Here is a 22,377-nt window from a genome sequence, read left to right as displayed (position 1 = left end):
AGCATATTGTTGGGTTGTGTTTTATTTCTTTTTTTGGGGGGGTTGTGTTTTCTGATACATATTCCTACTCTGTGTCTTTTAATAGGTGAGTTTACGCCATTGACACTTACTGATATCAAAGATTGAAGATATTTTAATGCCATTCTTGTAGATTTTTAGAGTGTTCTGATATATGGCATATTTATGGTGGTCTGACTGTTTATAGGAGACCTTTCAGAACTTCTTTCAGGGTAGGCTTGGCGATAGTTGATTCTTTCAACTGTTGCTTGTCTGAGAAGGTTTTGATGCCTCCATCTAGTCTGAATGACTGTCTAGCAGGATTCAGTAGTCTTGGTTGAAAACATTTCTCATTGAGCACTCAATAGATATCTTGCCATTCTCTTCTGGCCTGTAGTGTTTGTGTGGAGAAGTCTGCTGCTAATCTCATGGGTTTTCCTCTGTAGGTGGCTCTTTGTTTTTTTCTTGCAGCCTTCAGGATCCTTTCTTTATCCTTATTCTTTTCCATTCTAAATAGGATGTGTCTTGGTGTCTTTAAGTCTGGGTTAATTCTGTTAAGGACCCTCTGGGCTTCTTGAACCTTTATGTCTTTGATGTTGTCTAGACTAGAGAAGTTTTCAGCTATTATGTCCTGAAGAATGCTCCCTCTATTTCTTCCTCTGGTAAGCCAATAATGAGTATATTGTTTCTTTTGAAGTCATCCCATAGGTCTTTGTTGTTGTTTTCAGTATCTCTTAATTTCTTTTTGAGATTTCTTACTTCTTTTTTAGTTGTCTCTAATTTGTCCTCAATCCTGCTAATTCTGTCTTCAGCCTCATTGATTCTATTCTCTCTCCCTTGTACTGTTTTCTGGAGTTCATCTATTTTGTTACCCTGTTCTGATAATGTTTTAGCTTGTTCAACTAGTTTTTGTTCTTTGCTCAGCTATTTCAGCTTTCAGCTCTCTAATAACCTTGAAATAATTAGTGTTTCCTTCCAGAGTCTCATTTGTTGTTTCTGCATTTCTTTTTTTTAAATTTTTTTAAAAATATTTATTTAATTTATTTATTCCCTTTTGTTACCCTTGTTGTTTTAGTTGTTGGATAGGACAGAGAGAAATGGAGAGAGGAGGGGAAGACAGAGAGGGGGAGAGAAAGATAGACACCTGCAGACCTGCTTCACCGCCTGTGAAGCGACTCCCCTGCAGGTGGGGAGCCGGGGTTCGAACCGGCATCCTTATGCCGGTCCTTGTGCTTTGCGCCACCTGCGCTTAACCCGCTGCGCTACAGCCCGACTCCCGTTTCTGCATTTCTGATGACAATTCTTTCAAACTCTTTACTCACTCCTGTGATTATTTTCTTAACTATGTTTGGATGTTGACTTCATTATTTTGTGCTTCAACCTTTGGTTTTTTTTTTTTTTTTGCTGGACTCTTGTCCTGGTTCATTTATCCAATATTGCTTCTTGTTGGTTTAACCATTTTATGTATTTTGTAATGAGGTCCCTCTCTCAGTACTTTTCAAATTACTGATCACTCTTACCTGGATTGACTTGTGTCTAAGTAAGGCAGTAAACGGTTTCACAGTTGTGGAAGTTGACAGTTGTTTCAATAGTATTTTAATCCCTGAGTTGGAGCTCAGTGACTTAAAAGCCTCTTTTGTTCTTTTTCTTCCCTGTAGGCTATGGGAGCCTGAGGTCTATTAAACTATAAGTAGTCTTCTTAGCTTAATCACTGACTTCTGACCAAGAGATAAAGCAGGGTATTACATAGATAATCCAGTGGTTATGCAAAAAGATTCTCACAGCTCCACTGTTAGGCCACCGAGGTATAGATCTCCTGAGTTTCCTGGTTAGTTCTCTGTCCCCTGGTGTCAGCACAGGGCCTCCTTGCTTCTACTCCATGTTCTGAGGGCAGTAGCAATGGAGACTCACAGCTGCATTTGGTGAGTCTCAGGGAAGTCCTCTCTTCCCTTCAGCTGTCTTTTTGTTGGTGAAACAGACTGGAGGTGGATTCTCAACTGGTAAACTGCTGGACTGTTACCAGCCACATAATCTCTCCCTAGGTTCCTCTCTGTCCATGAGCCACACGTGTTTGCACTCACCAGTGATTTGGTGGGCTCCTGAAGTTGTTCTAGTCCTGTCTTTTGGTGGTCACAGGTCTCCTTTGGTATTCCTAGTTGACCCAGGAGAGCAGAGGAGAGAAACACAGCTGCTGCTGCTCTGTAAACCTGCTTCCCCATCATTGATTTTTTAAAATGTCTTTATTTGGGGCATTAATGGTTTACAGTCAACAGTAAAATACAGTAGTTTGTACATGTGTAACATTTCCCATTTTTCCAAACAACAATTAAATCCCCTCTGGGTCATCCTCTGCCACCATATTCTAGGACCTGAACTCCCCCCATCCCAGAGTCTTTTTTTAAAATTTCTTTATTGGGGGATTAATTTTTTACATTCTACAGTAAATACAATAGTTTTTACATGAATAACATTTCTCAGTTTTCCACATAACAATACAACCCCCACTAGGTCCTCTGTCATCATGTTCCAGGGCCTGAACCCCCCACCCATCCACACCAGAGTCTTTTATTTCGGAGCAATATGCCAATTGCAGTTCAGGTTCTACTTGTGTCTTCTCTTCTGATCTTGTTTTTCAACTTGTGCCTGTGAGATCATCCCATATTAATCCATTCATCCTTCTGTTTCTGGCTTATTTAACTTAACATGATATATATATATATATATATATATATATATATATATATATATATATATATATATGTGTGTGTGTGTGTGTGTGTGTGTGTGTGTGTGTGTGTACGTATACATACATATATATATATATAATTGGATAGAGACAGAGAGAAATTGAGAGAGGAGGGAGAGATAGAGAGGGGAAGAGACAGAGAGACACCTGCAGTCCTGCATCACCACTCGTGAAGTTTTCCCCCTGCAGGTGGGGACTAGGGGCTTGAATCTGTCCTGTGCACTGCAATATGTGTGCTTAACCAGATGCATCACCGCCTGCCCCCCTTAACATGATTTCTTTAGGATCCATCCAAGATGGGCTGAAAACAGTGAAGTCACCACTTTAAATAGCTGAGTAGTATTCAGTTTTGTATATATACCACAACTTGCTCAGCCCCTCATCTGTTGTTGGGTACCTGAGTTGCTTCCAGGTTTCCAATTGTGCTGCTATGAACATAGGTATACACAAGATTTTTGGATGGGTCTGTTGGGTTCCTTAGGATATATCCCCAGGAGAGGAACTGAGGGGGACCATAGAGTAGGTCCACTTCTAGCCTTTTGAGGGTTCTCCAGACTGTTCTCCACAGAGGTTGGACCAATTGACATTGCCACCAGCAGTGCAGGAGGGTTACTTTGTCTCCACAACCTCTCCAGCATTTGTTGCTGATACCTTTTCTGATGTATGACATTCTCATAGGAGTGAAGTGATATCTCACTGTTGAGTTTATTTGCATTTCTCTGGCCATCAATGACTTAGAGCATTCTTTCATATGTTTGTTGGCCTTTTGAATCTCTTCTATGGAGAATATTCTGTTCATATCCTCACCCCATTTTTGGATGGGTTCATTTTTTTTCTTGTTGCTGAGTTTGGTGAGATCTTTATATATTTTGGTTATTAGCCTCTTGTCTGACCTATGCAATCTCAATTTTTTTTTAATGAGCCAGGTCCTTGCACATGTGCAATACCAATCCTCCTAGATGCATTTCCATTCAAACAGAGAGACAATGAGAAGGGCTGGGTGCTGACACAACCAGTTAAGCACAGCAGTTACCAATATGCAAGGATGTATGTTCAAGTTCCCAGTTGCCCCCTGCATGGGGAAAGCTTCATGAGGAATGAAGCAGTGCTGCAGGTCTCTCTCTCTTTATCTCCCCTCAACCTTCAGTTTTCCTCAGACCTATGAAATAAAGTAAAATATGATATAAGAAAAAGTTGCATAGAAAGGTAGAGACACTGTAGCCCCAGATCTACCCCAGGTGCTGTGCTGCTCTATGAGGTGCAGGGCCTGGCCCCTGAATTGCGCAACCCTGGGTGTGCAATCTACCCATTGAGCTGTTCCCCTAAGCCTCCTATACTTGAGTTTACAATAGTAACTCTGAACATCTGTTGTCATGTTTCTTCTGTGAGGGGCATTCAGGCTCCTGCTTTCAAATCAGGGGCTGTATACCAGGAAGCGAAGTGAAGGAATGAGGTGAGAATTATATTTTCACCTTCCCAGGAGCTTCCTGACACAGCTGAGATGCTTTATTGTGGAGGAAAAAAGCAAAGAGCTCCATAATACACACCTGCTCCAACCTCAGTGTTTCCTGTTTCTCCTCTGAGATCTATCCAGTGGGAATGAAGCTGCCTCTTTATGTGGTTGGCATCTCTATGACCCTTCAGCAGAGCAACTGAGCATGTTGTCATGTGTTTTAGGGCTCTGTTTATATACCTGGAGAAATATCTATTCAAACCTATTGATAACTTGTAAACAGAATTGTTGCTAGGTGGTCTTTCATATAGTGCTGAATTTCCACTTTCTTAATGCTCTTCTTTTTTTAAGTTTTCCCTTGATAATTTCAGATTATAAGTCATTCATCAGAGGTGTATGTGTATTGGGTAGTATGCCAGCTCCCCTGGCTTAAAGCTTCTGTCTCTATTCCTGCTTAATTAAACACCGGCATGCCTACAGGGCATTGGTTCGATCCCACTTAAAGCTGAGGTCTATTTACATAACCACTGTTAACTAAGCACCACCCTCCCTCCAGGGTATTGGTTTAATCCCCACTGGTTCATGATGTCTTTTTTCTCTGCCCCCTCTCCTAGTACACCCTGATCTCCACCACTGTCTTTTCGCTCCACCCTCTCTAGGTCACACCCTGTTTCCACCCTACTTGGCTAGTATATATACAAGCTGCTTTTCTGAGTAAAAAGACTTGGAATTGCTTTCCGGCTTCAAAAGTTCCAGAGTGTATCTCCTGCGACGTTAGCTAGGCACGAGTTCCTGATCCCTCTCCCATGCAGCAGCCTAGATTGGCTCCAGTTGAGTTCTCTCCAACCCAGAGAGCACTTGCTCAAAAGAAGCACCCTTAGGCTAACCCGACAGATGTGCAGATATTTCCTGCCAGTCTCTGCCTTCTCTTTGTCTCTATGAACAGTGGCATTTGCAGAACAGAAGGTGTCTTTGCTCAGACATATGCCCACGAGATGGGCCTGGAAGCTCAGCACCTGGAAGAACAGAGCCAAGAGGGTCTGGAGGGTGCAGGGACATCCAGGGGCAAATGGACCCAGGTGAGAGCCGTGGGCAGAGTGCTGATCACAGTGACTGTTTCCCTGCAGGAAATAGGGGCAGAGTGTGGTGTGCAGGAGGACATCTGACCTGGCCCTGGAGTGGGTCCTTACCCTCAACAGGGGAGTCTTCCACAGCTGGGGATGCTGTTTTCACCAGGCTGGCTTCATGGGCGGGAGACATAGACGACCAGAAACTCATGGCTGAGATGAGAATGCAGTTTAATATTTATTCATGAGTGGGCAAGCAGTCCAACAACCTAATCACAACATAATGGGCTCCTCCATCTCTCTCCTCTGGCAACAGTGTCTGGAACCCAGAAAGTATGTCGGATAGGGGGCGGGGAGAAGGAAGAAGCATGGAACTAGCAAGGACTAAACCAAAATCTCCTGGAGGCAGGGGGAACGAGAACAAACCAATGTAACAGAATGACCATATAAATAGACCACAACTTCAAGCAATGTAACAGAAGGGATCCCAGGAGCAGAACTAGAAGCATACCAATAATTCCCCCTTTTATTTTTAACTAATTGACCATAGTATCAGGAGTATGTGGTGAACAGAAACCTATATCGTACAGGCATTAAAAAAAAAAAAATAACTGGCAGAAACATGGAGGAACAAGTAAGCGAGCAACAAGATCCAGTGTGATGCCAAGGGAAGGCCTGAAGGGGGCGTTTCTTGCCTCTATGGGCTTTTCTTATCAAGCTAAAGAACATTTCCTGCCTCTGTGGGCTTCTCTTGCTTCGATGGGCGTTTCCTGTCTCTGTGGGCATTACCTAGCTGCTATAGTTTTGTGCAAATTGTCCTAGAGGTGTACCAGTGAGTCCTATATAAGTGCCAGTCCAAAGCAGATGTCCACGGAAAAAATGCCAGGGGGGTGCAATGTTGCATGAGGAAGGTCAGCCGCTGGAATTCCTCTTTTCTGTAGAGAACTTGACAGCTGTAATTCACTTACTTATGAAACAAAACTTGTAGCAGGTTAGAAGTTTACCACAACTGAATAACTCCATTACAATTGGAAGTCTTTTTAAGTATGATTTTAAGGTTGTTTAAACAGTTTAAACAATAAAATGTGGAAAGGTAAACAGAAGAACCATGGTCAAAAGCCTCAGGCATGAGAATAACCATTGTGCAATTCACCATTCTTAATTGAGAAGGTATTTGAGAGCTTCACATATCAATAACGTATTTTTTAACCTTTAGTTACACTCATATAAGATGGAGACACACCCTAGGTGTGCGCAGGTTTTTTAGACCAATTTAGTTAAAATATATTGATTTTTAACTAATTTTTACCTCAGACTTTAAATGTAAGTTAATTTTACCTTTATGAGAATTATGTTGAAAACCTTTTTCATTTAACATTGCCTGGTAAGAATGTAGCCTTAAAGTTACATTTCTAACCTTAAAGTTAATGTTTACCAAACTTCAAACACACACATAAACATGGTCTTAAATACACAAGGAGAAAAACTTTTGTTACGAAGACATGTCATTTTAAACACAAATTTATATCTGTACTGTCTTAGTTGAACCATTTTTACTCACACGGTTTAAGACTACTGAAAGCAGAGAGGTTAGACAGAAGCAGGCTTAAGATATTTAGAGAGAGTGTGGTGGGGGAGAAAGAAATGGTAGGGAAGTTTTGTTTTTGGGCTCTGTGAACTAATTTTTCAGATTTTGCCATTTTGTTTCATGAGTCCTGAAGGGCGTCCTAGTCCAAAGAGCTCTTCGCAATTCCATTTAGGGTGCCCCTGACGATTTCTGCTGGACTGCTGCAGGCACCCATTTTTAAAAATGTCTTCCCATTGAAGAAAGAATCGAATCAGGAGGGCAGAACCAACCATGTGTCTCCACTTTTGGAGACTGCCAGGGCAATGGAGAATGCTCCCCAAGTCAGAGTAGTCTCTCTTCTTGGGAAACATGCAAAAAGAAGTCCAGAAAGTCCCAGGGGAAATCTCTGCACATCTCCCAAGCACCATGATCATGGACACAAGGAACCAAAGTTTCCCAGTCAGGGAACCAAAGTGTGGCCCAGAGTGACTCCGCAGAGGCAGGACACGTGTTTTCTTGGACTCTGTGGCCCGTTGAGGCCTGCAGGTCAGGCAGCAGCTTCAGCAGTGATGCCAAAAGCTGAGAGGGAAGAGAATTGAAGAGTGGCAGGACAACTGCAGCCCATAGTGGATAGGTAGCCAAACAGCTTTAATTATCTGTGGAGTGGGTGGGTTAGGTCCCACGTTGGTGCCAGTTGCCATTTGACAGTCCCTGTTGAGGGTGCCATTATGTTTTTTTCTCTGGGCTGGCTTCACGGGCGGGAGACATAGACGACCAGAAACTCATGGCTGAGCTGAGAACGCAGTTTAATCTTTATTCACGAGTGGGCAAGCAGTCCAACAACCTAATCACAACACAATGGGCTCCTCCATCTCTCTCCTCTGGCCGCAGTGTCCGGAACCCAGGAAGTATGTCAGATAGGGGGCAGAGAGAAGGAAGAAGTGCGGAACTAGCAAGGACTAAACCAAAATCTCCCAGAGGCAGGGGGAACAAGACCAAACCAATGTAACAGAATGACCATGTAAATAGACCACAACGTCAAGCAATGTAACAGAAGAGATCCCAGGAGCAGAACTAGAAGCATACCAACATGGGGAGGGAGCCCCCTTACCTGCCCAGGCAGGGAGAGGACCTGGTGCACAGAGGCTGCCCCTGTCCCAGGGCCACACTCTGCTCCCCTCTCTGGCCCAGCCTGACCCCCTCTGTCCCCTCTGTCAGATGTAACACAGCAGCTCTCAGGCTGGGCCCCTTTCCTTCTCCCTGTCCAGAGGAAAGCTCCTGTGTCACACTGAATACACAGTAAACACGAGTGTGTACCTGCTCTTGTTACTCTCTGTGTGACAAGGACACGGTGAGAAGCACTGGAGGACTTGGGAGAAGTGGGTTTCCTCCCTAAGAGGGATTTGTGATGATGTCCAGAACCAACAGAGAATGAGTTTCTTTTTTTCTTTCTTTTCTACCAGATCAGCCCTGGCTTAGGGCAGTGTGGGGAATTAAGCCTGGGACTCAGAGCCTCAGACATGACAGTCTGTTTTCATAACCATTATGCTATCTAACCCTGCCCAAGAATGAGTTTCTTTGGTGAGATCCCACATGTACAGTTTGTATAGTTTCAGTGACCCAGGACCCCAGCAATCGATGGCAATTTGAGTTCTTCTTTGAAATGTAAGAAGAACTGAAACCTCATTCTCTTCTGACCTTTCTGAAACTGCATTTGCTGCCAAACTCCTTGTGAACTGAGTGTCCCCCTACCCCTCCCCTGGACTCTCCTCAGAGTGTCCAGCACAGCCTCCAGTGACGACTGTGGTGATGTTGTGTCTTTTGTCTTCTGCTGGGCTAGCATGGGGGTGCCTCTTCCTGGGCGAGTGCTCTCTGGGTTGGAGAGAACTTGATCAGAGCCAGCCTGGGCTGCTACTCACTCAGTGACAAAGGAGAGAGAGTCTTGAACTCATGGTGGAGTGGTAATGCAATCTTTATTGATGAACGAGACAACACTTTCATAGGATAGAACTAGAAGTGGCAAGTCGGAAATGGAAATGGCTAGGAAAGGGGGTGGAGAAAGGCAAAAGCAGACTGGGAAGATAGAAACTTCCTTGGCAATTGTTGTGAGGGTTTTTTTTTAAATTTATTTTTTTATTTAAGAAAGGATAAATTAATGAAACCATAGGGTAGGAGGGGTACAACTCCACACAGTTCCCACCACCAGATCTCCGTACCCCATCCCCTCCCCTGACAGCTTTCCCATTCTCTATCCCTCTGGGAGCATGGACCCAGGGTTGTTGTGGGATGCAGAAGGTGGAAGGTCTGGCTTCTGTAACTGCTTCCCCGCTGAACATGGGCGTTGACTGGACGGTCCATACTCCCAGTCTGCCTCTCTCTTTCCCTAGTAGGGTGGGTCTCTGGGGAAGCGGAGTTCCAGGAAACATTGGTGGGGTCTTCAGTCCAGGGAAGCCTGGCCGGCATCCTGATAGCGTCTGGAACCTGGTGGCTGAAAAGAGAGTTAACATACAAAGCCAAACAAATTGTTGACCAATCATGGACCCAAAGGTTGGAATAGTGAAGAGGAAGTGTTGGGGGGGGTGGACTCACCGCAAACTCTAGTGCACTTCTGCTTCCAGGTATATATTTTGCACTAGTATATGGATACGTGTTGTGAGGGTTTTAACCAGTGGGATTAATGTTACCCTGCAGGTAGGGAGGGTCTCAAGGTAGAAAGAAGATAGATCAGAGGAATGGAATGGGTGGGGATCTTTCAGGAAAAACAATGATTATATAAATAGGCCACAGTATCAGCAATGCAGGGTGGAGCAGGGGGAGCTGGTTTAATACCCGACAGTCTTCTCCATATTTCATCAGCCCCTGCAGGTCCTCTGCCCCCAGCTCTTTATTTAATGTCTCCTGTCTGGACCCTTCCCTGACCAGTAGACACACGGGCCCGAGTTTGACATCCCAGAGGGTCCTGACAGGGCTTCAGATAATGAACAATCCCCCAAACCCTGAGTTCTGGGGTCTTCATGGGACACATGGCTTCCTTCAGGAGTTGAGGGGAACATTCAGCACCACCTGTGAGTCATTCATTCATTCATTCATTCATTTCACTGGAGCACAGCTCAACTGTGATTACAGTGTTGTCAGGGATTAAACCTGAGCTCAGAGGAATCCCAGCTTCAGACATGGAAGCATCTTTGCATGACCACTCTCATGTTTCCATGTCCTAGTCTCCTTTCCCTTCCTCCTTCTCATTCCTGTGGGATCCTGTTCTTGCATCTTCTTCCTGTGTCTTGGCCTCAACCCTCAGCTCCATCATCTCCTCAGCCCCCTCCAGGGGGACAGTGGGCTCTGTCTCTGCTCTGCTCCTGGAGCCTCTCTGCCCTTGATGAGCAGAGATGCCAGAGATACTGTGAACCAGCAACAAGCCTCTAGTCACTGCATTCATCTCCTCTCCTTCTGCCCTTCTGCTCTCCAGGGGGACAGGCTTTTGGTGTGTGTTTGTTGCCATGTTCTCAGCTCCTTGGGCGATTCCAACAATGGTCACAGAGTCAGTGCTCATGATCCTGACTGAGTGAGTCAACAGGGATAGCACTGAAGCTTCCTCACTCCCATCTTTCTCTCTCTCTCTGTCTCTCTCTCTGTCTCTCTCTCTCTGTCTCTCTCTCTCTGTCTCTCTCTCTCCTCACACACACACACATACACATACACACACAAATACTCATTCTCCTACTCACTCACTCACATGCCCCTTTTATTTCAGGTCTGAGTGTGAGTATACACACAAAATTTGAGTGTCAGTGAGGTATTTGTCTACTCATGGCTGGGAAGATGATGCAAAGGGAGAAATCCAGTTGGAGGTGACAGGGAACAGAACATCCTATGGGTTTACATGTGGTCTCTGTCCATGGAGAGGATTCCGGGCTGCCCCCACTTGGCAGGTGTGGATGGTGGTGGTCTCTGGACACTCAGCCTGGAGCCTGCTTTGAGGAGAGAGGAGAAAGAGGAGGAGGGGAGAGGTGCAGAGACCAGGAAAGAGGAGGTGCAGAGACAATCTTGGCTGTATGGGGAGGAAGATGCTTTTATGCTTTGACCCTGAGGAATAGTTCTGGGTGCCATTCACATGATGATGTCACGGCAAGTAGAGGTCCCAGGTCCCCCTCCACTCACCTGAGAGGTCAGTACTTGGTGGTGTTGCATCTTTCTTGCTCCCTGAGGGGCCTGACCCCCCTCTTTCCTGTGGGTCTGCAGCCTGAGAGAAGAGACCAGGGTCTTCAGTCTGTGCAGGTGGGGGTGGGGGCAGAGAGAGACCCCCCTCATTGTGGGGACTGGAGGGCTGACTGAGGTGGAGAGGACAGGTGACTGAAGACCCTCTGAGCCCTGCAGGTGGGACTGTAGTGAACTCTCAGGACAGATATCTAGCCAGCTGACTGCCTTCTGCTCTGCCTAGAGGCCACAGGTCCCTACAGAGCTGGGCGTGGGCTCAGACACCTCCTTGCTCTGTCCTCCCTCCCCTCCTGCTCCCTTCCTCCCTCCTTGGGGCAGAGCTCACAGCAGGATGACCAGGCAGAGGAGGAGGAGCAGGGACTTGATAGCAGCTTCCCAGATGGCCACCAGCACCAGCTCTGCCAGGGGCTCTGGGCTCCCTGCAGGGAGGGGAGAGGGTAGATCACCTGCTGGACTCAGCATGTGCACTGAGTGCAGGGTGTCTAGTGCCAGGGCCTCCCCCTTCACATCTATGACCATCAGCAGTGTGCTCTGGCCACTCAGGACTAGAAACTGAAGGGGTGAGGAGGAGTGTCCTGTGTGCAGCCCCTGGACAATCACTCTGAAGGGTCAGGATCAAAGGACATGGCTGAGCCCACAGGCTCTCCCCAGACCCCAGTGCCCCTGCATCCCCTGTCACCTGTTGATGAGTTTAGCTTTGTGTGATCTCTAACCCCAGTATTTGGCATTTCCCCTCTGGACCCCTTCCTCCCTTTCCTTGTCTCTGTTTCTCTCTCTTTCTCTTTGCCACCAACCTCTGGGGCTTGGTGCTGGCAGTATGAATCCACAGCTTCTGGCTGCCATATTCTCTTTTTCATCTTAAATTTTAATGGATAGGACAGATAGAATTGAGAAGAGGAGGGGGAGAGAGAGAGAGAGAAAGACAGACACCTGCAAACTTGCTTTGCCGCTTGTGAAGTGTTTCTGCTGCAGGTGGGGAGCTGAGGCTGGAAGCCAGATCCCTGTGTGGGTCCTTGTGCTTAGTACTATGTGTGGTATATTAGGTGTGCCACCACCGGTCTCCTGAATGCTCCCTCCTCTCTCTCTCTCTCTCTGTTCCTATAGAGTGGCTATCTCCCTTCAGCTCAGTTACTGGGCACCCATGGGTCCTCAGAACCCAGTCCAAGCCCTCCCCCCCTTCACACCACCCTTCTCTGGCCACAGAAGCAGGATTCCCCAGGGACTCCTGATGTAGAGGCCAGACAGGTACTGAGAGGCCTGGATTCTCTCCCCTTTCCTCCTACCTGTGTTGTTTCCTTGGGAGACATCCACCGTGAGGCTCTTTGGGGCATCTGAAATAGTTCCAGGCTCCTGCTCTGCTGGGGAGGGGGCTGTGACAGGACAGACATCTGTTGCAGCTCCAAACCTCTTCCTGGCAGGGAGGGTCCAAGGCCCTGGGTTTGGGGCTGAGGGCCCCACCTCCCAGTTGGCAGGGTCTGGGTTTGTTATCCAGCACCATGTGGGAGAAACAAAGGGAACCCCAATGGATTGTGGAGGGGTCCTTTTTTTCTCCTTCCTTCCTTTCTTTCTTTCTTTCTTTCTTTCTTTCTTTCTTTCTTTCTTTCTTTCTTTCTTTCCTTCTGTCTCTCAGTCTAAAAAGAAAGCTCAGTGGCAGAGCAGAGGGCATGCATATCTGAGGCCCAATTTTGACCCCTGGCCCCACATGTGCCATAGCCAAAGGGCTTCCAGTTACCCTCATAAAAGTCAATCTAAGACAAGAGACAGCATAATGGTTATGCAAGAGACTTTCATACCCGAGGCTGGGAGTTACCAGCTTCAGTTTCTAGCAACACCATCAGCCAGTGCTGAACAGTGGTCAGAAAAAAAATAATAGAGAGACCTAAAAGAAAGAAAAAATGGGCAGAAGGCATAAAATTGATTCTGCCAAAGACTCTGATGCTTGAGGCTCTGCGTTCCTAGCTTCTATCCCTAGCACCATCATAAGCCAGAGCTGAGGAGCACTCTGGTAAGGAAGGAAAAAGAAGAGGAGGAGGAAGAAGAAGAGGAGGGAGAGGAAGAAGAGGAGAAAGAGAAGGAGAAAAAGGACAAGGAGAAGGAGGAGGAGAAAGATGAAGAAGAAGAGGAGGAGGAAGAGAAAGAGAAGGAGAAGGACAAGGAGAAGGATGATGAGGAGGAGAAAGATGAAGAAGAGGAGGAGGAGGACAAAAACAAGATGGTTGTCCTCCCCAAGCACCTTCTTTATGCCCCTCCCAGAGCTCAGGACAACTTTCCCCCAGGACCCCACTCCAACCTGCTCCCAGTGTTTCCTCTGGGATCTTGCAGAGAAGTGAGTTAGCACAACACGGGAAATGCAGGTGTTCACTCAGAGCACTTAGAACCAGCTTGACGCCTGTCCCGGCCCCAGGAAATCTCACAGTGGCCACGCAAAGCTCAATAGGGCCTGGTGAAAGCTCACAGAGCATTAGACCAGGGGACTTCCACCACGCCTCCCACAAGATCTCAGAGACCACATGTTTCATCCCCAGCACCACCAGCACCAGAGCTGAGCAGTGCAGTGCTCTCCGGCATGAAAAGAGTGATGAAAGAAAGAAATGAGGGCAGGGCAGATAGCAGAGTGGTTATGCAAAGGGACTGTCTGGCCTGAGGCTCTGAAGTCCCTGATTCAATCTCCAAGCCAGAGATGAGCAGTGCCCTGGTAAAAGTAAATAAATAAACAAATAAAATAAAAATACAGAAAAAAGAACAAAATATGAATCCAAAGGTTTCCTGAACCTGTACTTCCTCTACTGATGAACTCTTATATCCTCAGAAGCCCTATTTGTCTGTTCAAGCCTCTCCCCTCTGGACCACAGACAGAGGGCCCCCCATCACCAGCTCCCTGTGAAAAGCCCTCACAACCCAGCCAGCTCCCCCCCCACAGTGAGCATCGCAGCAGGTGGCCCGACACTCACACTGCACAGAGAGCTCCAGAGTGCGGCTCAGGGAGCCCAGCCTGTGTTCGGCTGTGCAGGTGTATGTCCCCGAGTCCCCCGCCTTCAGTGAGGGCAGCTCCAGCGCCAGGCCGCGGGGGCCCCAGGGCTGCGACCAGGAGAGGACCCGGCCCCCCAGAGTCCAGCTCAGAATGGCAGGGGGCAGGCTCTCTGCCTCACACAGCAGCCGCAGGGCCTGGCCTTGCCTGGCGTCCAGATGGGAGAGCTCTGAGCCTCTTGTCTGGGGCTCCACAGCTGCAGACAGAGAGGGAGATGGGGGGGCAGTGAAGAGGAGCCCCATTCCCCACCCTCACCCCAAATTGCCCAGCCCTGTCCCACCCTGACCTTCAGTACCTGCTGAATTAAGGGAAATGCTGATTTCCAGGTTCCTGGGGGCATCTGCAAAGAGGAAGCTGGTTTGGGGCAGGGGACTGTAAACCAGATGGGAGTTTCTTGTACTTTTGATCACTCATAGGGCTTCACTACTCTGGGTTGACTTTATCAGTTAGAAAGAGATCAGCTGATTCAAAGCAGAAATGGAAAGAGAGAGAAGTAGAGAGAGAGGGAGAGAGAGGGGGGAAAGGGGGGAGAGAGAGGGATAGATAGAGATAGATAGAGAGACCACAGCTCCAAAGCTTCCTCCAGTGCTGTGGGGCCAGGCTTGGTCCCCGTAGACAGCAAAGCCTCTCACTACCCAGGTGAGCTATTCACCAGCCTGCAGGGGGAGACTCAGAGCCCCATTGGTGCCCCCCCCCAGTTGTGGGCCTGGTGTCCCCCCCCCAGACTCACGGGCCACGCTCAGCTGCACTGTCCTCTCTGCACTCTCGCCCCTTCTGGAAAATTCCACCCGGCAGGTGAGGCTGCTGCCGTGGTCCTGGGGGCTGGGTGTGAGGGTGAGCACTGAGAAGTGGGGGGTCCCCGGCTCCAGGGAAGACAGGGCAGTCTCCCTCCAGGAGACAGTGGGAGTAGGGCAGCCCTCAAAGCTGCCTCTAGTCACACAGATGGCCGTCGCCTGGCGCCCGGGCTCCAGGGTCTCTGGGATGTAGACGTCTGGCTCCTGTGGCTGGGCTGTGTGCAGAGAGGTCACCGGCCTGGCACCAGGGGTCTGGTTGGAGGTCTGGGGGTGCCCCGTGGTGCCCACAGCCCAGTCCTGGGGGAGAAGCAGGGTCCACAGGGAGAGGATCCCATCCCTCAGCACTGCAGCCCAGCCTGTTCCATACCTGTCACTTCCAGAGAGAACTCGAAGTTTCTGTAATTAAACTTCACTTGGCTGCCTCTCTCCACCCTAAAGTAGTACTGTCCACTGTCCTCCTGCTTGGCTTCTTTGATCAGCAGGGAGCAGCTCATGCTCTGGGGGTCACCGACCAGCTGGAACCGGTCCTGGGTGCTCCGATGCACCCATTTCTTTTGGTTGTTAACGGCCACCACATAATCAGAAGCCATGGAGACCCTTCTGTCTTTGTACCAGTAGCCGAGAGCTGGGGTGGAGTCGTCCCAGCCATCCCGGGGGTAGGAGAAGGAGCAGGGCACCAGCACACACAGCCCCTCCTGCACCCTCACCTCCCTCTGCACCTGCAGCCGGTACCGTGTGTCCAGAGCCCGGGAGCCTGCGGGGAGACAGAGGCTCAGCCTGGCCCCCCACCCCACCCCAACCCTAGCTGGGCCCCCACTCCCACCCCAGGCCGGGGTCACTCACCACCCCACAGCATAGCCAGCAGCAGCTGCAGGAGCATGTCTATCTGGGGAGGCCCACACCCCTCTGGACCCAGCCGCTGTCCCCAGACTCTGTGGCTGTCCCTGGGCAGGGCAGAAGGGGAAGTGGCAGAGGGAGGAGGGCTGGCAGAAGTTGGGCTGGGGCTGGCACCCCTAACTCAGCTCCCTCCTCCTTCCCACACCACTGGTCCATTAGGATTTTCAGACTCTCTGGGGCCACAGGAGAAGCAGACAGAAGTCCACAGGAGGGCCTTTGGTCTGGGGCCTCTGGGGTTGCGGTGGGGAGGTGGCTGATCTTACCACCTGAGATCTGGACTTCCTGTTAAAGTTGATTTTCAGATGATACTGACTGTATGTGTGGATGACAGCAATTATATCAGGTTGTATTCTATTATGTCAACTATAGGTGCTTTAGTTTAAGTGTGTCTGAAGCAATGCTCCAATCATGCTGACGTTAACATGACTGGCACAGGGGACCCCCAGGTCCCCAGATCAATAGAAGCTGCTTTATCTTCCCACAGTGCAAGAAGTGCTTTGGAACCACCTGGTGAGAATGTGACCTTGTCTGCTCTCCAGGGACAGCTCCTCACCCTGACCCTCCACAAAGAGGCCGTGGGGTGCCGAGAGCCCATGTGCCCTGCTGTGGGGAGGGCCAGAGGGTGCAGAGTCTGGACACAGCAGGGCGGCTCCTGAAATCCTGCAGCCAGGACTGCTGTGTCATAGAGCAGCTTCCTGTCTGTGTTTTTCTTTCTTTTTTCCCTTTTTGTTGCCCTTGTCGTTTGCGGTTGTGGTTATTATTATTATTGTTGTTGTCGTTATTGTTGATGGATAGGACAGAGAGAAATGGAGAGGGGAGGGGAAGACATAGAGGGGGAGAGAAAGACAGACACCTGCAGATCTGCTTCACCGCCTGTGAAGCGACTCCCCTGCAGGTGGAGAGTCAAAGGCTTGAACCGCGATCCTTATGCCGGTCCTTGGACTTTGTGCCACGTGCGCTTAACCTGTTGCACTACCGCCTGACCCCCTCCTGTCTACATTTTTATGGGAAGAAACTGAGAGCACAAACTAGAAAAGCTCCCTGTCCCCCCCCCCCCCCATGTTGGCTGCTGCAGGATGAAGAGAAAGCCAGAGAAGGAAACAGCCCCCCTCCCTGTTCATCGGGAAGTGATGCCCAGGCTGTGGGCTGGTCTGGGTGCTGAACCCAGAAAGACACTAAAAAGCTGCTTTTGGCCATCAGCATGGACCTTGAGGGCACACATTAACTGATGCCAGTCAGCCAGGAAGAGCAGTGTCTCTGCTCTCATTTATAGGAGGAGTCAAAAGGAATAGAAAAAAAAAATCAAGCAAACTAGTGGCTGAGGTCTGACTGGCAGGGACAAAAGGCCAGATCTGGAGGGAGGCCTGATGGCTGAAGGCAAGAAGAGGGTTCAGTCTTGCAGTTAGGAAGCAAGTGCTGTGAGCAGAGTGGCTGGGGAGGGGGTACAGTGCTAGGCACTGAGGTACAGTGCTAGCAGTGAAGGAGACAGAGAGGCTGGAGGAGGGGCCGGGAGGGAGGGGTGCAGGAGCTCTGCCTGTGAGTGCACCCTGTCCTCCCTGCAGGGTTGGGGTGGGTGGGGAGATTCCTCAGGAGTGAGGGAACCTGGGTACAGCTGCTTACAAGACATGGAACTAGGGAGGGGGACACTGGGTCACTCTATGGGGGGAGTCACAGAGGATCCAGAAGTGGAGGGAGACCCTGTCCTGAGATGGAGGAGGCCCTGGCCCCTGGCCCTGGGAAGGATCCTCCTACCTGTGCTATTTCCCAGGAAGGCAGTGGGGGTCATGTTCTGTGGTGGGTCTATGACAGGGAGACATGGAGGGTTCCATCAATGGTGAGGACTGGGGACACTGGCCTCTGTCTCCAGGAGCTTTGTTAAAGGGCCATGGGGCAAGGGCATACTTTTTGTTGTTGTTGTTGTTATTGGATAGAGACAGAGAGAAATTGAGAGAGAAGGGGGAGATAGAAAGGAAGAGAGATAGAAAGACAACTGCAGACCTGGTTTACCGCCTGTGAAGCAACTCCCCTACAGGTGGGGAGCAGAGGGCTTGATCTGGGATCCTAACCAGGATCCTAACCAGTCCTACCTAGTGTTTTGCGCCACATGCACTTAACCTGCTGCGCTACTGCCCGACTCCCAAGGGCATACTCTTGAACCCCTCCCAGCCCAGATTCAGGGGCTCAGTCCCAGGGGGTGACCCCTGACCCCTCCCCCAAGTCCTCAGGTCTAGGGCAGCGCTCACAGCTCACCCTGACCTGGACAGTCCTCTCTGAGCTCATATTGGCTCTGGGGAAGGTCACTCGAGAGGGGAGGCTGGAGGCATGGTCCTGAGGCTGTGGGGTGAAGGGGAGCACTAAGGAAAGGGGGTGCTGGGGCTCCTGGAGATTAAGTTACCTCAGGCCAGGGGAAGGTGGGAGACATGTCCCTTTCAGAGGTCAGGGCACAGAGCATATCAGATTCACCATGTGACCAGACTCCAGGGTTCCCAGGGTGAGGATGAGGGGGACGTGGGTCCGGGCTGTTGGAAAGGGAACAGAGGGGTCAGGGGAGGGTCTGAGGATTGACACTGAAAGAAGCCTCAGACTGTGTCCACCATTCTTTGACTCCTCCCAGGATTGAGCCCAGGCTCCCTCCCAGGCAAACCTAGGAGCCCCCAGTCTCCAGGGAGCCTCAGGCCACCCTGTACACTCACCTCCAGCCAGGCCTTCCCCATCACCTGCTCTTAGAGTGGCTTAGGTCTGTAACAGTACAGTTGTATTGTTAGCATCCTCTCTCCACCTAAGATGCATCCTCGGCCCTCTTCCTGGCGTCCCTGATGAACAGGGAGCAGTTGTAATTCTCAGGTTCCCTGAGGAGGAGGAAGCAGCCCTGGGCCTCCTTCTGGGTTGTTTGTGGCCAATGGGCTGCCGTGGGCTCTATCAGATCCTTCTTGGAACCCGTAGCCACAAGCAAAGTCACAGTCATCATTGTGTCTCCATGGGTAGAGCAATGTACAGGGCACATGCACACAGACCCTCCTGCACCATCATCGATGTCTGCACCTGCAGCTGGAATCTTGGACCCTGAGCCAGGGATTCTGCACAAAGTGGACGGTCAGCCACGGGCTCCACCTTGCTGCTCCCTTCCCCCCAGGCCTGCTGCCCCCTTCCCTCACAGCAGGGGCAGCAGCTGCAGGTCTGAGCTGCAGCTTCCTGGCCTCCTGAGGGTGCACAGAAAAGGGAAGGGGAGGGGAGTCAGTGGGGAGACTCAGGAAGCCAGGAGAACTTGGCAGTTCACAGAAGAGGAACTTGAGGTCAGAGCTCATTCCACCCTCCAACCCCACAGGGAAGGAGGACGTGAAAGGGTGTCACAGGGCCAGAGAAGCTGGGGTGCTGTCCAGGAGGAGGAAGCCAGGGCAGACCTTCTGTGCCCCCACTTCTGCAGTCATATGGAGTGACAAATACGCGTCCCAGGGCAGGTCTCCTGGCTCTCACACAGGCAGATACAGGGTAGCAGCAGCTCGCATGAAGTGTGACTGTGCCTTTCTGTGTCTGCGTGGTTTCCTGCTGCGTCTACTCCCTCCACCCCCCAAATCATCTGGAGAGCAGAACTGAGTGGGGAACCAAGGTGAGTGTGTCCTCATGGGGGTGGATGTGGGTGTGCAGGGTGCTCAGCTCTATTGCAGAGAGGGGACATGGAGAGAGTTTGGGATTAGCCCCGGGGACACATGGGCACTGTGTTGCCATGTCTGCTCCTTTCCTAAGTCTCCTCTCTCTGTTCTAGGGACTGAGAAATGGTAAAACCCCCCCTCCCCTCAGCTCCCCCACTTAGTCTCATGAGCCTCCCTGGTCCTGGAGACACAGGCAGGGGCTTGTACTGTCCGTGGTGCTGAAACTGGCTCTTGCCTTTTGCTCAGGTGTCCACCCCACACACCCAGCCCAGCCCCCAGCTCAGTAGAAGGCCTGAGCCAGAGGTCAGCATTCTTGTTTTCAGCCAGCAGGGCAGAGAGATTTGAGTAGGGGTCCTGGGGAAAGTGGGCCCTGGTTGAGCTGGTTCCTCTCTGCTGCTCCCGGCCCTCCTCAGTCTGCTCACTCTCAGCTCTGGGTCTCCTGTTAGGAATGTCTGTCTGTCTGCCTGTTTGAGTGCTTGGCATGGTTTCTTGCTCAGACCTCAGTATATAGATCTCTCTGGGCAGTTGCTTAAAGAACTTCTTGCTACACATATTCTCTCTCTCTCTCTCTCTCTCTCTCTCTCTCTCACACACACACACACACACATACACACATACATATACACGCATACACTAAAGAACATGAACCCAGAGACATATAAGCAAATATATTCTCATACTCAAACATGCTTGTACACACTTACAGTATGAAGTTTTTTAATCTTTATTTATTGGATAGAGACAGCCAGAAACTGAGAGAATGGGGGGGATAGAGAGGGAGAGAGACATAGAGACACCCATAAGCAGCCCTGCTTCACCACTAGCAAAGCTTTCTCCCTGCAGGTGGGGGCCAGGAGGCTTGAACCTGAGTCCTTGTGCATTGTGACATGTACACTCAACCAGGTAAGCCACCACCTGGCCCATTGTACACACTTACACACACACTCACAAATAGCCTCTAAATGTGACAGGGTTCTGATCTTTGACCAGGGAGAAAGCTGATATATGCTCAGCAGCATGAGACACTCTGTCTGGGTCCTTCCCTCCAGGTTTGTCACCTGCTGCAGCTCCTCAGGGCAGAGAGGAACCTCTCAGCTGATGATGATCTCCAGGTTCGACTCCTGGATCTCTGCTGTGGGGCTGAGCTTTCTGTCCTGTCAGAGGGGCTGTTCTCCCATCAGGGCCGGAAACAGCCCACCTGCTATCTCTGAGTCTCCGTCTAGGTCTGGGAAGGACCCTTGTTTCTGATGTGGGGTCTGGGACAGGACAGCTCTGGCCTCTGGGTGGAATGTCACTTATTTCTTTCTGCTCCTGGGGGAAGAACCAAGCTTGAACCATTTTCTCCCAAGGCAGCAGAACTTCAGCTTGGTGGTGTCCATCTGCACCTTCATTTCTCCCTCTCAGCAGCTCAGAGCCAGGCTCTATAACTCCCCCTCTCATAAGAAAGGGAACTGAGACATGGAGAGCTGCCTGCTGGTAAATTTTTGTAAGCAAAACAATGTGGGCTTGACCTCAGGACTTTCTGGTTGCAAAGAGCAAGCTGTCTGCAACACAGCAGGGGCCTCACACCCAGTGGATTCTGCACTCAAGGGCAGAGGGGCCACTCTGTGTTCAAGAATTAGCATTTGGTGTCCAGTCCCCAAGGGAATGTGATGACCATCTGAGACATAAGCTCCTCCCACTGGCTCCTCACTGGGTCCGGGGGATCCCTCCTGAGTGTTTTTCCTATGAAATGAGAGGGTGGTGTAATGCACCTCCTGCTCAGTCCCCAAGGTGGGGACAGTGGGGACATGTGGTGTGGACTCCTGCTCTGAACGCCATGTCGTGTGGAAACAAGGAAGGGAGTCAGAGCTCCCTGGGGGCCTTGGGGCTGGGGCCTCAGGGAGAAGACAAGGAGGTTGTCCTGGGACTTTGATCAGGAAAGAACCTCTGGTCATTCTCCTTGTTTTTAAATTTATTTCACTTTTATTACTGACTTAATATTGATTTACAAAACTATAGATAATAGAGGTATAATTCCTCACCATTCCCACCACCAGAGTTCTGTGTCCCCGTTTCCTCCATTGGAAGGTACAGTAGTTCTCCCAAGGTCACAGATATGGATGGACCATGACCATGATTTATTTTTTTATTAGTGGTTTAATAAAGATTAACAGGATTGTAGGATAAGAGGGGTACAATTTCATATAATTCCCAGCACCAATGTTCTGTAGGCCATCCCCTCCATTGAAAGGTTCCCTATTCTTTGACACTCTGGGAGTATGGACCAACATTCTTTATGGTGTGCAGAAGATGCAAGGTCTGGCTTCTGTAATTCATTTGCCACTAAGCATGGACTTTAGCAGGTCGATCCATACCCCCATCCTGTTTCTATATTTCCTTAGTAGGATAGGGCTTTGCAGGTTCCAGGACACGTTGGTGAGGCTGTCCACCCAGGGAGGTCAGGATGATGTCAGGGTAACATCCGCAACTAGGTGGCCGAAAAGCGGTAAGAGATAAAGCAGGACAAAATGTTGAATTATCAGGAGCCTAAAGGTAAGAATAGAGAAGCTGGAACTAAGGGTCTTTGTGTGGGAAGCAGCTAGGAAGTCTATTTTAGGTATATTCCAAGGGACCCATGGCTTTAGTAGTTTTTCCTGAGCCTGACAATTAATGTGCAGATGGGCTAAAATTATTGTCTGGGAAGGTGGTGTCAGAGTTGAGAATAGGACTAGGGCAGGGGATCAGGACAGACAGTAGCTCCCAAATATAAGGAAAGTATGTAAATATCATTAATTGAAATCCCCTTCGATATGACTTTGGGCACATATCTATTGCTATTTAACACAGGAGCCTGTGTAACCTCTGAATCCCTGTTCATCTGAGCTCTCAGTCCGTGGTCACAGCTAGGAACATTCTAGGCTGCACTCATTTCAGGACCCATCTTCCTTGAGTGGCCGAGTAGGCTAACCAGCCTCTGTTGA

General features: G+C 49.7%; 1 protein-coding gene and 1 long non-coding RNA gene across 2 annotated transcripts; one reads left to right on the top strand and one right to left on the bottom strand.

The window, feature by feature from the left end:
- Window positions 1-9,124: 9,124 nt before the first annotated feature.
- Window positions 9,125-15,747, bottom strand: LOC103126088 (sialic acid-binding Ig-like lectin 10). Its single transcript, XM_060186523.1, has 9 exons — window positions 15,711-15,747; window positions 15,235-15,621; window positions 14,804-15,082; window positions 14,369-14,413; window positions 13,997-14,269; window positions 12,329-12,520; window positions 11,371-11,464; window positions 10,989-11,070; window positions 9,125-9,318 (listed from the first exon to the last, which is right to left on the bottom strand). Exons 1-9 carry the CDS (start codon window positions 15,745-15,747, stop codon window positions 9,268-9,270), a joined length of 1,440 nt encoding a protein of 479 aa, XP_060042506.1. The 3' UTR covers window positions 9,125-9,267.
- A 3,460-nt stretch (window positions 15,748-19,207) lies between these two features.
- LOC132536901 (uncharacterized) lies at window positions 19,208-21,211 on the top strand. The gene is made up of 3 exons (XR_009548434.1): window positions 19,208-19,371; window positions 20,258-20,317; window positions 20,464-21,211. It is a non-coding gene; the product is annotated as an uncharacterized LOC132536901 (long non-coding RNA).
- Window positions 21,212-22,377: the final 1,166 nt, after the last annotated feature.

The sequence above is a fragment of the Erinaceus europaeus genome, chromosome 2 (assembly GCF_950295315.1).
Source record: "Erinaceus europaeus chromosome 2, mEriEur2.1, whole genome shotgun sequence".
Classification (NCBI taxonomy): Eukaryota; Metazoa; Chordata; class Mammalia; order Eulipotyphla; family Erinaceidae; genus Erinaceus; species Erinaceus europaeus.
This window is presented reverse-complemented; position numbering and strand designations above follow the sequence as displayed.